This window comes from Peromyscus californicus, unplaced genomic scaffold (genome assembly GCF_007827085.1).
Source record: "Peromyscus californicus insignis strain IS unplaced genomic scaffold, ASM782708v3 Scaffold_17__1_contigs__length_78620276, whole genome shotgun sequence".
In the NCBI taxonomy this organism is placed as follows: Eukaryota; Metazoa; Chordata; class Mammalia; order Rodentia; family Cricetidae; genus Peromyscus; species Peromyscus californicus.
Window position 1 is genome coordinate 45,109,516 of NW_026294469.1, and position 15,763 is coordinate 45,125,278.

The following is a 15,763-nucleotide window of genomic DNA, read 5'->3' on the forward strand; positions in this document are numbered from 1 at the left end:
ACTTGTATTGCATATAAGGGGAAATGCAAATATTCCCATATTAGTAGGAATGTAGTAATTTTTCAAGTTTTTTACTTTGTTTTTGTTTGTTTTTTTCCTTTTCCCAAACTAGGATTTTCTCCTAAGAGGCAAAGCATCCTAAGTCAATGGGCTCTGAAAAACCAGAACAAAGTTATTCCCCTATGTAGTTCTGAGGGCACAGGAAAAGATAGAGGTCACAAGGAAATGCCATGGAAGAGAAGCCAGCATCCAGCATGGCAGGTGGCAGAGCTGGAGATGTGAGGGCACCAGCTGAGGCCTCAGGAGCCTCACCCAGAACTCTTCCCAACTGAGCACAGCAATGACCGGGCATCCTAAAGTGACTATACACACATACTAGCTACTTCCACCCAAGTAGGCCAGAGAACACAATAAAAATAAAACAAGTCCCAGGCAGCATCTCCAGAAGCTGCCATGTATGTTCAGGCAAACGCCCTAACCAACTTGGCCTCCGGAGTCCTGCTCATACTTCCAAGCCGGTCCCTAAGCTTGCAGGCCAGACCCCCATGCTCCTCCCTCCTTCACTATACAAGAAAACTCCATCATAGGAGAAATGGAAAGAATGGTTCCTTCCACCTCCTCGTGCTGAGTGACCCGGTGTTCTGATCCTCCCTACCTAACCTCTGGGGTAGAATCCAACAAGGAAATTTCATAGTCAGTTGCTAGGCTAGACAAGGAGGCTAGAAGGGACGATTAAAGATGAGTATCTTTCACTGCAAATGTGTGGGAGTCACTTTTTTAGACCTTTTTCTGATTTGGAAATATCTGCATATCCAGGAGACACCCTGGGGATGGGACTCAAGTCTCGACCTGAAGTCCACTCCTGTTTCATGTTCCTCTGTACACATTACCTGAAGGCAATTTTTTACATTCCATACTCCATATGACTGCCACTCATCATGTGACCAGCTAGGGAAAATTTCACATGTCATGCAATGCAGATTTTCAGATTTGGGAGCATTTGGGATCAGCGGTTCTTAACCTACAGTGCAGCACGCAGCTACAGAGTCTGGAAAAGTCAAACTCAGAGAAACTGGGCACAGAGAAAACTGGAAGACAGAAGGGCAAGAGCCCACTCCCGAAGACTTCAAGAGCAACCCTCTTCCCCGGAGCCTTCCCTTACCACGTAGACCTCCGCATGTACTGCTTCCAGGCATCACTGCCAGACTCTCTGCCTCCGCCAGTGTGCTTCTCTCCGCCTACGGAAATGCAAAATCATCTCACACGTCTCCTGTGGCCCTCAGAGGACGCCACAGCTATCGGATTACTAATACTGTATTCGGTAGGGTAGTACACACCTATCATCCCAACCCTCAGAGACTGAGGCAGGAAGACTTTGAGTTCAAGACCAGCCTGGGGTAAATAAGACATATAAGTGCCTCCCTCCCCAGAAAAAGAAAAGCAGAAGAAAGTGGAGGAGAAGGAAGAGGGGTGGGGGTGGGGGTGGCAGCTGGAGAGATGGCTCAGTGGTGAAGAGCACTGTCTACTCTTATGTTGGACCCAGGTTCAGTTCCCAGCACCCACGTGGCAGCTCACAACCATCTGTAACTCCAGTTCTAGGGTACTTGGCACCCTCTTTTTGGCCCCTGCAGGCACCAGGCATGTAGACAAACACTCATAAATCTTAAAATTTTTTTTAAATTAAAAAAAATAAAAAAGGAAGAAGGAAACCAACACAGAGACCCAGAGCTGAACAATGTGTAGAGAGTGGGAGATTTTGGAGTACTCAGCCTTAAAAGGGGCATCATCAGACCCCTTCCCTTAAGGCCCAGGGAAATATGTGGAAGAGGAAGCAGAAAGATTGTAAGAGCCGGAGGTACTGGGTGATCCCAAGCAAAGTGTCTTCCAAACACACAGAACTGCCGGGTGGCGGTGGCGCACGCCTTTAATCCCAGCACTCGGGAGGCAGAGCCAGGCGGACCTCTGTGAGTTCGAGGCCAGTCTGGTCTACAGAGTGAGATCCAGGACAGGCACCAAAACTACACAGAGAAACCCTGTCTCAGAAAAGAAAACAAAACCAAACCTCTCCAAACACACAGAAGGGATGCACATATGAACACAGAGACTGCGACAACACACACGAAACCTCCACAGGTTCAAGGCCGATGGGATCCCAGCACCAAAAGGGAGAAATGAAGACTGGGCCCCACCCCTGACCAAGCAACTCTTTGCCCTTTCCAACGGCAAAGGGAAAGTCAGTTTTCCTCAACGGCATGTCAATGTGCACATCAACCACACTCCACATCAGGCCCCATGCTCAGGAGTAGGTAGCCAGAACAAAGTGAACTCCACGGGGTTTTTCTGGAATTTTTATTTAGTTTTGGCATTTTCTTTTTGTCTTATTGGTCTTTTGCTTGTTTGATTTTCATGTATATATGTTTAACGAGAAAAAGAGAGAGAACAAAGTTGGGTGAGTAGGAAGGTGAGGAGGTACTGGGAGGCCACTTATTTTTACTATACTTTGTGTTTTATTTTGTTTTTTTGTTGTTGTTGTTGTTATTTTTCTTTTTTCAGACTGGGTCTTTCTGGCCTGGTACACAGTCCAGGCTGGCCTCAAATTCATGGCAAGCCTACTGCCTCAGCCTACAGAGCGCTGGGATTAAAAGCATGTGCTACCACACTCAGCCATTTTGGCTAAATTGTTTTTCATTTTTCTATTACATTGATTTATTTTGTGTATGTGTGTTCATGAGTGTTCATGCCACAGTGTGAGTGTAAGGACCAGAAGACAACCTTCAGGGTCAGTTCCTTCCTTCTACCATGTGGGAGTTGGATCCACATTCTCAGGCCTGATGGCAAACACCCTTACCCACTAAACCATCTTGATGGCCCCACTATGAATAAGTTTTAACAGTTATACTTAATAGATGCAAAAAACAACGACAAAAAAAAAAACTACCACTAAACATCAGTAACTCATAGGGCCCAGGAAAAAATAATGACTTAGTATTTCATCTAGTGAAAGATAATATGAAGAGGGAACAGATACAGTCCTGAGTGAATGCAAACTGTTGACATGAGCACAGCCATTCCAAGGACCAGAATACCTCAGAGCCATGAGAATGGCAAGGCCTTCCCTAGGTATAAGCATGGGTGCCCACCAACAGTTGACCTTTAGCTAAAATCTGTGTGTGCTGAAAATTCAAGTGCAACTCCTTCATCCTGAGGACTGCAGCCTGGAACTGTTCCCCACAGGGCTTCCTGTGGACATTAGCTAACCTCCTCCTGTTCACACTATATATAACAAATGCACAGTTCCCATACTGCTGCTCGTGTGTCTCCATCAGACCTCAGAGCTTGTCTGTATGTGTGTCTGTCATCTTTATTTCTCAACTCCCAGGTCAATTTCTAAGTCCACTTTGCAAGTGTATTTGCAAATGTTTTGTATTTTAAGTTTCCTGGCTTTGAAGTAGAAGGTTTTAACTTTTCTTGGTCTGGGACCTTCTGCCTAGAAAAAATACCGAATTTCAAGGTTCATCTATCTTGAGCTAAAGCCTCTGCTCCAACATAAAGCAGAAGATGAGGACCCTGGTAAGAATTTGAGTTGGAGCACAGACTGTTTCAGGCATGCTAGATCACAGGTTATTACAGAATATAAATTGTATTTCCATTTCTTGTTTGGTTTGTTTTGGTTTTTTGGTGTTTTGAGACAGGGTTTCTCTGTGTAGCCCTGGCTATCCTAGAATTCACTCTGCAGACCAGGCTGATCTCAAATTCAGGAGATTCACCTCCCTCTGATTCCCAAGTGCTTTGCTGATTAAAGGCGGTTGCCGCCATGGCTCAGCTTGTGTTTCCGTTTCTTGACCAACTTCTAAAGATAAACACTACTGTTCCTTTGCTGCTCCATGTGGAGAGGGGTAATGAGGGCAGAGGCTCAGCTCAGTGACAGTGCTGGCCTAGCACTCATGAGAGCCTCAGGACAGCCTCGGTTTGGTCCCCAGTACCAAAATAAATGCATCTTTAAAAAGGAAAAACAAGTCTCTACATACCAAAGGCACCGCCAATCTCAGCCCCGCTGGTAGGAATATTGACGTTCACAATGCCACAGTCGGAACCTTTGGGTCTGTGTGTGTGAGGAGAGGGACAGTGAGAACACAAGGAAATCAAAACAAAAGAGAACAAAGCCCGCACATTCGGGCTCTCACCGTGAACACAATCACTCACCACTCAAACTTACATAAACGCTCAAAACAGACAAAGCCATTCATACCCAAGCCAGCGGAAGATTCTGCCCAAATCCTTGGTAAAAATACTACTCGAAAGTCCCTGCTTCACCTCATTATTCCAAGCGAAAACCTCTTGTTCATTCTAAAAGGACAAGACCGGAAGCTGTTAGTGTTCCTGGTGTTGCTGTGCTCGGGTCAAAGCTCATTTCATGAAACAGTTTTAGTGCACAAAAGAAAACCAAGAGTGAATGCTTTGCCACATCTGTTTTCTTTCATGGTTTGGATCTTTTCTTTCTTTACCTTGAATTTGAAGATATAGAGAATTGGGGCAAAAGTCTCCGTGTGTACAATCGGTGCATCATGGGCAAGGCCGGTCACAATGGTGGGTTCTACGTAATTGCCAGGGTGATCCATGACCTTAAGTAGAAAGATGAAATAAAGAATGGATGGAGTCCCTTTTCCATGACTTGGGGTCAGAGGATATCATCCCTGCCTACGTTTATGAGGAGAAAAACAAAACAGCATTTACACGTAAACTATTTCTCCAAAGCAGCATCCTGTTTGGAATGAAAATGGCCTCCTGCCCCTATTTGTCAGAGAGAAAACAGAAAAAGGAGTTTGGAGAGGAAAACCATGCTGTGTGCCACAAAAGTTACGTGGTGGGGCAGACTGCTGGAATGCTATTTTTAAGTTAATTTTAAAATAGGCAATCTGCACCCATTGTGTACTGATTTAATAGTGTTCACCCAAATTCATACACTGAATGTGACCAACACTCAGAGTGATGGCATCTGAACATAGGACCCTAAGGGAGGCCACAGTGGAACAACCCAGAGGGACTTCACCAGAAACCATCTCCATGGGCACTCTGTTACTGGTCTTCAGTGTCCAATGTTTCCAAACCAGTTTCTGATACTTTGTTATGCAAGCCCCAGGGAATTCATACACATTAGTAAACAGCGAAAATGTGCATTTGCAACCAATTTCCCCAGAACCTCTCCACTTAGTGGATAACTGTCTTTTCTCCTGAAGCCCTCTAGCCCTCAAAGCTCCGCATCAACCCTGCACTCTAAATGGCTCACATGCAACTCTATCTGTTCCTCCATGGACGGACTGAACCATGAACTTAAGTCTCACATAAGGGTGGACCCCACTTCTGTAACGATTAGGTTAAATTCTGTACAGAAAGCTCAATATAAGAAAAAACGTGCGTAAATGTACACCCACATGGTGTCCAGCTGGATGTGAGTGTCTCCACTCTGGGGAATCTGCTTTCAGACTGCCTCCCAAGAACTGGGTCTCCATGAATTTTAAATTGAATGAAACTAAGCAGGCTATAAATGAGGTGTACACCTTTTGCACAAATAAAGGCAACAAATCCATGAAGCAAAGGCCTTGGCTATCCATTGAAAGAACTGAAAAGGTAGTTCTCAATGGGTGTGATGACACCTGCCTTTAATCCCAGCACCCAAGAAAGGCAGGGGCAGGCAAATCTGAGTTCCAGGCCACCAGAGCTATGTAAGAGGGCGTCTCAAACTACAACAAAAATGTAGTTCTCCAGTGTTGACAATAACAGTATGTGTTTTTGTGATTTCTTTCCTTAATTATCTCAACCAGTAAACATGAATTCTAACTACCCTGCATATAGTCTTGGGCTATAGCACCCCCAGATCCCTTCCACACCAAGTCCTAGGGCCTAACTCCAAGACAACCATGACTGAGTTTCTTCTGTGTCTCATGCCTATTCTATCATCATTCATTCCTCAAAACCCCTTTCTCCCTTCTGATGGGGCTGGGGAGAAGAAAAGCATCCATCTGGGACCCTTCACCGGTTCTTCTCAGCAATCTGTGTGTGTTCAAGGGAAAGAAACGAGGCCGTCACTACCCACCCACAACTCTCATTACCTTGCCCCCGTAGACCACTGTGCCTCCTTGTTTCTTTGCTTCTTCCACAGCTCTAACAAACATGTTCACCGCCTGTTTGGTATGGAGTGGTCCATAGAGAATATTCGCTGGGGAGAGAAAAGGGATGCTCTTCATTTTGCCCTCAATAGCTTCATTTTATTATGTAAGTGGCTTTCCAAATTAACAAGCTAAGCCCTCCTCCCTATATCCTCAGTTAACAGCAGGAATCAGCAACTTTTTCTGAGAAGGATTAGATGCCTAATATCTTACGCTTTGGATCTAGTATGTAGCTTCCAACACAACTACCCAACTCTGAGAGCTGCCACCACAATATGCAAATGAGTAGGGGTGGCAGTGAGGCAGACATAAACAGACAGTAAACCAAACAGCTAAGAAAGTGAGGCCCTAAAAACACAGGCGTGGCATGTTCACGACAGGGTGCCCACTCTGGAAGGCCATTATAATCTCTGTGGCTACTGTGCGTGCAGTTCACGGGGTAGACTAACCAGTTGCCAGAAACTAGAGCATTGAAGTAACCACAGCGGGGTTTAGGCCCCTGCAAGGATGTAGTTGAAGTAACCACAGGGAGGGTTAGGCCCCTGCAAGGATGTATCAGTCGGCCATGCAAAGACCTCGCAAAGATTGTTTCTAGCAGAGAAAATAGCAGTGAAGAGCCAGGAATGCTTGAAAACACCGGAAAGTCGGACAAATGCAGCCCAGGCCAAGTGAACACAGGTCTAGTGGACACTAAGCAAGGCGGGAGGCAGGTGTAGCATCATAAAAGCCCGGGAGTCAGCCACAGAGGGAATCTTGATTTTAGTCTGAGCACAGTGAGATCCACTGGACCGTCCCAAGCAGAAGGGTGAATTATGGTTCTCTGGAGAGATGGCTCAGTAGTTGAGAGCATTGGCTGCTCTTGCAAAGGACCTGGGTTCAATTTCCAGCACCCACATGGTGACTCACAACCATCCAGTTTCAGGAGACCCAATGCTCTCTTCTGACCTCTGTGGCACCAGGTATACATATATACACATAGGCAAAACATTCATATAAGTAAAATAAATAAATCTAACTTGAAAACAAAAGAAAAGACTGGTTGCTTTGCAAGGCAGCAATGGAAGCAGGCAGGTCTGGGGACTCGCACACTTTCCCTGCCGATAGTGGTGATTTGGAAAGGATAATAGCAGTAAAAAGAAAAATAACTCAACCATCACCCCATCCAACCATCACCCCATCCAACCAGGACCTCAACTCTTACACATGTCAAGTATGAGAACCTAACCTAGGAAGATGTCATCAAACGTCCCTCAGACCTCTCAGAAAAGGGTATCCCACCACCACCTCCAAATCAGAAGGTCAGAAATACAGGTAACACCAGCTGTCAAAAGGTAATAACTTTTAATAAAAGAACCAGCTACTCACGGTCCCAGGGGTTCCCAACACGGATCTGTGAGTAGGCACCTTTCAGTCTTTGTACAACTTCCTCATGGATGCTTTCATGCAAAAACTACATAAAGAACAAGCATTCAGGGGAACAGCAAAATGAATATACAAGTCTTGCTTGAGACAGTAAGTTCTTAACAGTACTGATTAGTAACTACCGAAATATTATAATCTCTGAAAACAAACTAAAACCATGCTCTTAATCATATATTTTCAGGTTTTAATATTAACGACATAAAAATAAATCATCTCTTCTAGGTGAATGTTGAAATAAAACCATAAAGCAAAGCTGGGATGCAGGTTAGTTGGTCATATGCTGATTTTAGCATTCAGGAAACCCTGGTTTTGATCCTCAGCACCACATGTCAGGTGTGGTGCATCATCACATGCCTATAAGCCCGGTATTAGAAAGATAGAAGCAGGAGGGTCAGAAAGAAGTTCAAGGCTATCCTCGGCTACACAGTAAGCTTGAGGCCAGCCTGGGATACATGAGACCCTGTCTCAAACAAAAAAAGCACCCCAAAATGCAACCAAACAAAACACCATAAACCCATATCTGTATCACGTTTCTGAGAACCTGACCTGCTAAGCTACAAAACTCCATTGTTCCTGTTTTTATACTACAGAACTCATCTGTGAATTGACGTGGGTGTATCTGCCCCACACTGTGGCTGTGAGTCAGGTAAACATGGGACTCAGCATGGCCGAGTCACCAGAAGCACTGAGCCTCAGGTTCTGAGGTCTCCAGCCAGCATCACACTAGGACATCCATGTGTTTTGTGCTCTATTCCTAGCGGCAGAGGAGGACTCACCCAACCGCCCGGTCTCCGTTCTCTGTAGTCTCCATGTAGCGAATGAACCGCTCGTTATTCTGGGAACTAGTCATGGAAAGGCTGCTAAGTGGCTGTAATTTTTTGTCATATGAATCAATGTCACCATGGAAGTCAATCTATTTAACACTAAACACAGAACATAGCTACATATATTTGCTCCAAGATTAAAGAGTGAGTCAAGTAAAGAAATGGCTAGCTTTTACACAATTTTGCATTTTACTGTGTAATTATTTATTTTTGAGACAAGGTTTCATTATGTAGCCCAAGCTAGCCTCAAACTTATGATCTTCTTGCCTAAGCCTTCCCAGTGCTGCGATTACAGGAATGACCCACCACATCTTCCAAAGCATATCATTACTTCTAATAATCCTTGTTTCTTTCTTGGCTTGAATGTGTTTCATGCAATTTAATATATATGTGAGCAAGTTAAAATAGAAGTTTATCATATCTGAGATGTTTTAAATTCAGGAAACAATATAAAAAGTATAACAAAGGTCAAGACTGTTGTAAAGATGTGTTGCATTTGTTTACTTATGTAAAGATGTGTTGCTGTTTCACTTTGCCTGCCTAAGGCACCTGATTGGTCTAATAAAAAGCTGACTGGCCAATAGTGAGGGAGGAGGTATAGGTGAACTTCCAGACAGGGAGAGTAAGTAGGAGGAGGAATTTAGCCTCAAAAAAGAAAGAAAGAGAAAACAGGGACCAGCCAGCCAGACTCGGAAGAAGCAGGAAAGTAGGGCATACAGAATGAAAGAAAGGTAAAAAGCCTCGAGGCAAAACAGATGAACAGACACAGGTTAAATTAAGTTAAAAGAGCTAGTGGGACAAGCCTAAGATAAGGCCGAGCATTCATAATCAGTAAGTCTCTGTGTCTTTATTTGGGAGCTGTTTGGCAGTCCAAAGAAAATGCCAACTATAGACTGTATATCAGAGCTGGAGAGATGGATCAGAGGTTAAGAGTACTAGCTGCTCTTCTAGAGGACATAGGTTCAGTTCCCAGAACCCAGTTGGCAACTCACAACTGTCTGTAACTCCAGTCCCAGGGATTTGTCACCCTATTTTTGCCTCTGTAGGTACCGATCATACATGAGGTGCATGGATATACATATAGATAAAATATCCATACACATAAAAATAAATTTTTTTTTTAAAGATCATATTGTCACTACTTCATCTTGGTCTGATTTAGAAATCAGTCTCACATAACATCTATTCATAATAATTGTGAATGAGGGAAAATAACACAAAGTCAGTCCCTCTATAATTCCGCAGCAGCTTTTTAATGTAAATGCAGCCACATTTTGTACCTAAAACTTATTTAGTTCTAGTCTTTCACCATAGTGAGAGCCACAAAATAAATAAAGGATGTATTTCTAAATTGAAATCCAACTCAAATCTAGTATATAAATTAAACTACCTATATCCCCCACACTGAACACACTGAAGCTGGACAACACATCCTTATACAGGGAGGGGTGTGTGCGTGCATGCGTGCGTGCATGCGTGTGCGTGTGCGTGTGTGTTGAAAACACCACCCAACCTAAACTCAAACTCCTGGGCTCAAAGGACTCTCAGCCCTCAACCTCCCAGGTCCTAGGGCTGCAGGTGCACAGCTCAAACACATATACTAAGGAAAGAATGGACATGGCAGTCATTTGCTTTTCAATAAGCCATATCACACTAGGTGAGGCCCAAACTTAAAATACTTGAAATGTTTATGCAAAAGCAAAGCTACTGTTTAGCTAACAGTTTTAGAACTTAACTTGTCTGATCCCCTAGAAGACACTAGATGTTAGCCATGGAGTGTAACTCAAAAATTGGCATCACCTCTGCGTCCAGCTTCTCTCAATGGGTTGTGAGCCCACTGAAGCTTAGGGTGGGTTAGCATCTGCCACCATCACAGGAGTGGAGGAGGACCACACATCTGACACTCATGTTTAGGGAATATATTCTTCTAGCGACACTTCGATGACTCCTACTCGACAGAATCCATTAAACTGGGGTGTTCAAAAAGCAGGAGAGATGCTTAGCAGTGAAAGAGTTCTTGCTGCTCTTCCAGAAGTTTGGTTCCCAGGACCCACACTGGGCAGTTCACAGCCACCTAGAACTCCAGCTCTAGGAGACCTGATGCCCCCTTTGGCCCTCTGAGGGCACCTGCACACAACACACAGAGCACACACAGACACATTCACAGAAAGAAAAAGAACAATCCCAAGCATCAATGTGGACACACTCACCAGTCGCCTCACACTGGTACACCTTTGGCCAGCTGTTCCCACGGCGGCAAACAGAGCTGATGGAAGAACCAAGCTGAGGTCCGCGTCCTCAAAAGCTTAAAGAAACACAAGTGTGTGCCATCAGTGAGCAGCAGGCAGACAGGACACTTGTTAAGCAGTATAAAACAATGCCTTTAGAAAATACAGTATCATCAAAATAGTCATTGCAAAACAGACGATTCATGGTACGGAGACACACGTCCAAGGGGGAGGTGTGCTCTTCTTCTAGGGAAGCGTATATGATGACAGACAGAGCAATGGAATCTACTAAGACCTTTACCCAATGCACAGGTAAACTGAGGCTCGGTTGGATCACGTCACGCTCATCTGTTTCAGAGACCCCTGACTACTGCTCCATGAAAACCTATGCTCTGCCACCATCAGGGTGCTCGTTTGGCCCAGGCCACTCCCCACTGCCACAAAGCTTCCTGCTGTCCCCTGCTGCAGGGCACAATCAGAGCCTGTTCCAGCTTCCCCTGGAGACGGCCAGGTAAAGTCCCATCATTCCCTTTTCTCCATTCCTCTTCCTCCACCCTCAGAAGAAGAAAAGTGCAGTCTTTCCAAGGCTAACCTTTACGGAGCTGATTTATTACTTACAATCCCTGCTTCCTTGTGCCTTCTGGAATCTGACAGCCACCGTCCCCTCCTCTGCTGTCACTGTTACCCTTCCAACCTGAGCATCCTCGGATCAGGAGGATGGAAGGAAGGCATTTCACACATACAGGCTAGACTTCCTATCCATCTCACCACTCTTTAATTCCACTATTTTAATTTTTCCCCAGTTCTGGGGACCAAATCCAGGGTCTTGTACAGGTGAGGTTGTGTACTAGCTGTGTCCTTGACATCAGATCTCAGAGCACAGCACAGTGCTTCACGTCCTTCCTCCCATCCATTCAGACAGAGGCATAATTACCCTGTGCTACACACAAGCAGCTGGAGATTAGCTCAGCAGTGTAAGAGCATGTCCTGCTCCTGAAGACGACCAAATGTGGTTCCCAACTCCCATGACAGGTAACACACAACCACCTGTAACTCCAGCTCCAGGGAAGCTGGTAGCTCTTCTGGCTCCTCAGGTACCTGCACTCACCCTCGCAAATACAAACATACACACACACACACACACACACACACACACTTAAAAGCAAAAATAAAATCTTAAAAATGGAAGTGTTCCTTCCTAACATGAAAGCCACCAATACTCCATTTGTGTGTCTGAAACCTACAGAAATCAGCAAGTCACCTAGGAAACAATTGATTATTCTAGAAAAGCACATAGCCCATTTCTAGAAAACAAGAGAAGGAAAAGCATGAAGTAATGCTATGTTAGAGACAACAGAAGTCTCATGCCCACATTCAAGACCCCAGGTAACATTTTCCCAGCATTATCCTATCTCATGCCCACATTCAAGACCCCAGGTAACATTTTCCCAGCATTATTCTGTCTCATGCCCACATTCAAGATCCCAGGTAACATTTTCCCAGCATTATCCTGTTTCTTCTTAGCTCCCTCTTCCTTTAAGCCAAGTTCATGTCCTGACTCCTAATTCCTCAAGATGGGGACCGAGCCCCAAGCACACAGAGCATGGACAGGATGAGTCTCCACGCAAGTTCTATATATTCAAGGTGACTGCAGACAACAGACTGAACAGGAAGCAAAGTGAAACGGGGCAGCCTTACCAATAATGGCGTTGTTTCCTCCAAGCTCTAACAAGCTTTTTCCTTTAAGAGAAAACAGACAGTTATTTCCCATTTCAGTACTCAGTGCTCACCGCCTCACATCCAAGCACCCCCTCCCCCGTATCCTTCCATTTATTTTCTCATCAGTGAAGCAGCTTGCCAATGGTATTAATTACTGACCATTACAACACTGTACCACAGTGACATACAACAACGTGTTCTTGGGAAACACTGAAAAAGGCTATGCATTAAATGCACACACTGCATGCGTGTGAACCCATGCATGTGCATGCTTCTACAGAGTAAATGACAAAGCATTATGCACATAGCTGCTGCTGCTGCTGCTGTCTGCTCTGGTCAGAGAAGCTTCCTTCAGCAGGGACTGGAGAGACTCATAACTGGTCAAAGTACTGAGAATTAATGACAGCTGAATGTCTACCACGAATGGGTGGGACATCTCTAGCATGCCCGTCAAAGTAGTGGGGAACAGTGACTTCCAGGCAGAATGTGACTATGGCAATCAACTTAAAGTAGCTGTGTGATCACCCAAATAAGATGGGGGCCATCAACACCCTGTCATGGAAAAAGAGGAATCCATGGGGCCCCACAGCTCCCTGGGGAGTTATACATAGTTAATGGTTGATGGGTGAGAGAGAGAGAGAGAGAGATTTTCTTCAGTGGTGTAGCAACTGGTAAGGCGCCTGTGAGCCCATAAACAAACCTACCTTAAATTCTTTAAGGAGCCCTAATGAAATTCACTAGGAGCTGAATGGTTGGCTCAGCAAATAAAGGTGCCTGCAGCCAAGCCTGAGTGCAATCCCCAAGACCTACATGATTAGAGAAGTGACTCCTGCAAATTGTCCTTTTACTGTGCGTGTAACACACACACACACACACACACACACACACACACACACACACCATGAATGAAAACAGAAGGGGGCTAGTTAGGCGGCAAAAGAAGCAGATGTGGGAGGGGAACAAAAGATAATGAGGTAGATAATCCCCAGAAGTGGGAAAATGAAATCAATGCATGTTATTATTCTGTTGTGACAACGCATCCAATTTTGTTTATTAATCATTCAGTGTTGAATGTATTAGTTGTTTGTCATCAGTGTTATTCATTATCTACTTAGGTCACTGCCCAAGTGTATGACCTGCAGGACTTCTGACATATAATGCCAATTCACTCACATTCCAGAGGAGTCATACAGAACTCTCTGAATGCCTGGCTCACCTCACTCTCCCCTGCATAAAGACTCTCTGAATGACTGGCTCATCTCACTCTCCCCTGCATAAAGACTCTCTGAATGCCTGGCTCATCTCACTCTCCCCTGCATAAAGACTCTCTGAATGCCTGGCTCATCTCACTCTCCCCTGCATAAAGACTCTCTGAATGCCTGGCTCACCTCACTCTCCCCTGCATAAAGACTCTGAATGCCTGGCTCACCTCACTCTCCCCTGCATAAAGCCTAGAGATCTAACTCAATTTTATAGACATGTGTTTTGTTCTACTCTTTGAAAATATATTTCCTTTAAAGAAATTTATTTGAAGTAGCAGGGGCATGATACAGGAGAGTACATTGTCACCCCAGTTAAGCATCTGGTGAATATTAAGTATGAAAGATATGGCTGCTATTGGCAAAGCCTCTGAGGACTACAACAGCTCCAGCTTCTGGGGCAAGAACTGATGTAAACAAAGCTCAACGCTGACACACGGCACTATGCTAGGTGCTAAAGAGGAAACAGAAGATTCCTCTGTACAGAAGATGGCAGTTTCCCCTTCCTGACTGCGAGTGATACCTGGCCAAAGGGGGAGGCCCATGCCTTCTGCTTATGCCCATCAACTGCTCTCTAGCCTCCCTCCTTACCGCCAATCTCCAACCCCTTGCAAACAAAAGTTCCTATCACTTAAGACAGCCAAATGTACTCAAGAGACTGCAATCCTACTGCGCTGCTACTTAAGCAAGAACAACTACTGCTTCGTGTAGGAGATGGTGAGAAGAGGGTAAACTCTGCTCCCGAGACCAGAGACACAATGAAGCTGAGTGTCTTTTCCTATTTATTGCACACATGAGGGGTTTATTCCTATCTACTGCCCATTTTCCAGTTATTCTTTCTCTTTATTTTATGTATATGAGAGGGTAGGATGGACGGACAGACAGACAGACGGACAGACAGCAAGCACACACAAGAGCACAGGTATCACAGCATGCATATGAATGTCAGAGGATAACTTTTGGGAGTCGGCTCTTTCCTTCCACCTTGTTTCTGAGGCACTTTCTCCCATTCTTTCTACCACTGGGCTATGTGTGTGAGCTTCCAGGGGATTCTCCTGGCTCTCCCATCTCACAATGGGAGTGCTGGGACTACAGATGCAAGCAACTGAGTCCAGCCTTTTTACAGGGGTTCCAGGAATTAAACTCAGTTATCAAAGTTGCACAGCAAATGCTTTTATCCACTAAGCCATCTCACCAGCCCCCACGGCCCATTTTTTAATTGCATTATTTGTAGTTGTGAATGTAGCTCAGTGGTAGAACACTTATCTCATATAGATAAGGTCCTGGGACTAACCCAGCATTACAGAAAAAAATTTATAGCATTTGTCTTTAGATTGTTGATCTTTAAGAGTTGCTATATTTCACACACACCTTCAATCCTAGTATTCAGGAGGCAGAGCAGGCACATGAGTTCAAGGCCAGTGTGGTCTACATAGCGAGTTCCAGGCCAGAAATCCTGTCTAAAAAAAGTTCCTATATTCTAGACACATGCTCCTTATGTGAGAAATGACTTGTAAATATTCTGTGCCCCTCTGTGGGCCGCTCTTCCCACTTTCTTTCTCTGGAATACGGTGAAGCACAGAAAGTTTCTGATGAAGTCTAATTTAACTACTGTCACTACTACTATTTGTGTCTTGGGTGTCATTTAAGAAACCACTGCCCAACCCAGGGTCACACAGACTTATCTCTTACGTTTACATAAATTTAGTCTTGGCTCTACATTTAGATCTTTGATACATTTTTAGTTAACTTTGGGGTTTAGAGTAAGGCAAGGACAAATTTCATACTAATTCATGTGGCTATCTAGTTATCCAAGCACTACCTGTCAAGAGAAACCATTCTTGCCCACTGAACATGTCTGGCAATCATGCTAAGAGGAAAAAACACCCATTAGCAATACATGTAGGGGCTCTTGGTTCTATCCCATTGATCTATGACGTCATGCGATAATTTTGTAGTTAGTTGTAAAATCAGTTCTCCGTCATTGATCTTTTAAAATTGTTTCAGATATTCAAGGCTCTTTGCATTGCCACAGGAATTCTGGCATCAACCTGTTGCTTGCCACAGACAGAGAGCCGATGTTGACGCAGGTCCACTGAGCCGTGGCTCACTTGGGAAGAACTGGTATCTTAACAAGCCTATGA

At 44.6% G+C, this 15,763-nt stretch overlaps 1 protein-coding gene across 2 annotated transcripts in view; it reads right to left on the minus strand.

Moving 5' to 3' along the window:
- The window catches only part of Aldh7a1 (aldehyde dehydrogenase 7 family member A1), a 40,697-nt gene that overhangs the window by 493 nt on the left and 24,441 nt on the right, over nt 1-15,763 (minus strand). For both annotated transcript variants that reach the window (XM_052742207.1, XM_052742206.1), the window contains 8 exons: nt 12,340-12,381; nt 10,624-10,718; nt 7,533-7,617; nt 6,111-6,217; nt 4,506-4,622; nt 4,250-4,347; nt 4,029-4,102; nt 1,163-1,238 (listed from right to left, as the gene is read on the minus strand). In XM_052742207.1, the coding sequence (XP_052598167.1) occupies nt 1,163-1,238; nt 4,029-4,102; nt 4,250-4,347; nt 4,506-4,622; nt 6,111-6,217; nt 7,533-7,617; nt 10,624-10,718; nt 12,340-12,381 (694 nt within the window). The remainder of the gene's footprint in view (nt 1-1,162; nt 1,239-4,028; nt 4,103-4,249; nt 4,348-4,505; nt 4,623-6,110; nt 6,218-7,532; nt 7,618-10,623; nt 10,719-12,339; nt 12,382-15,763) is intronic.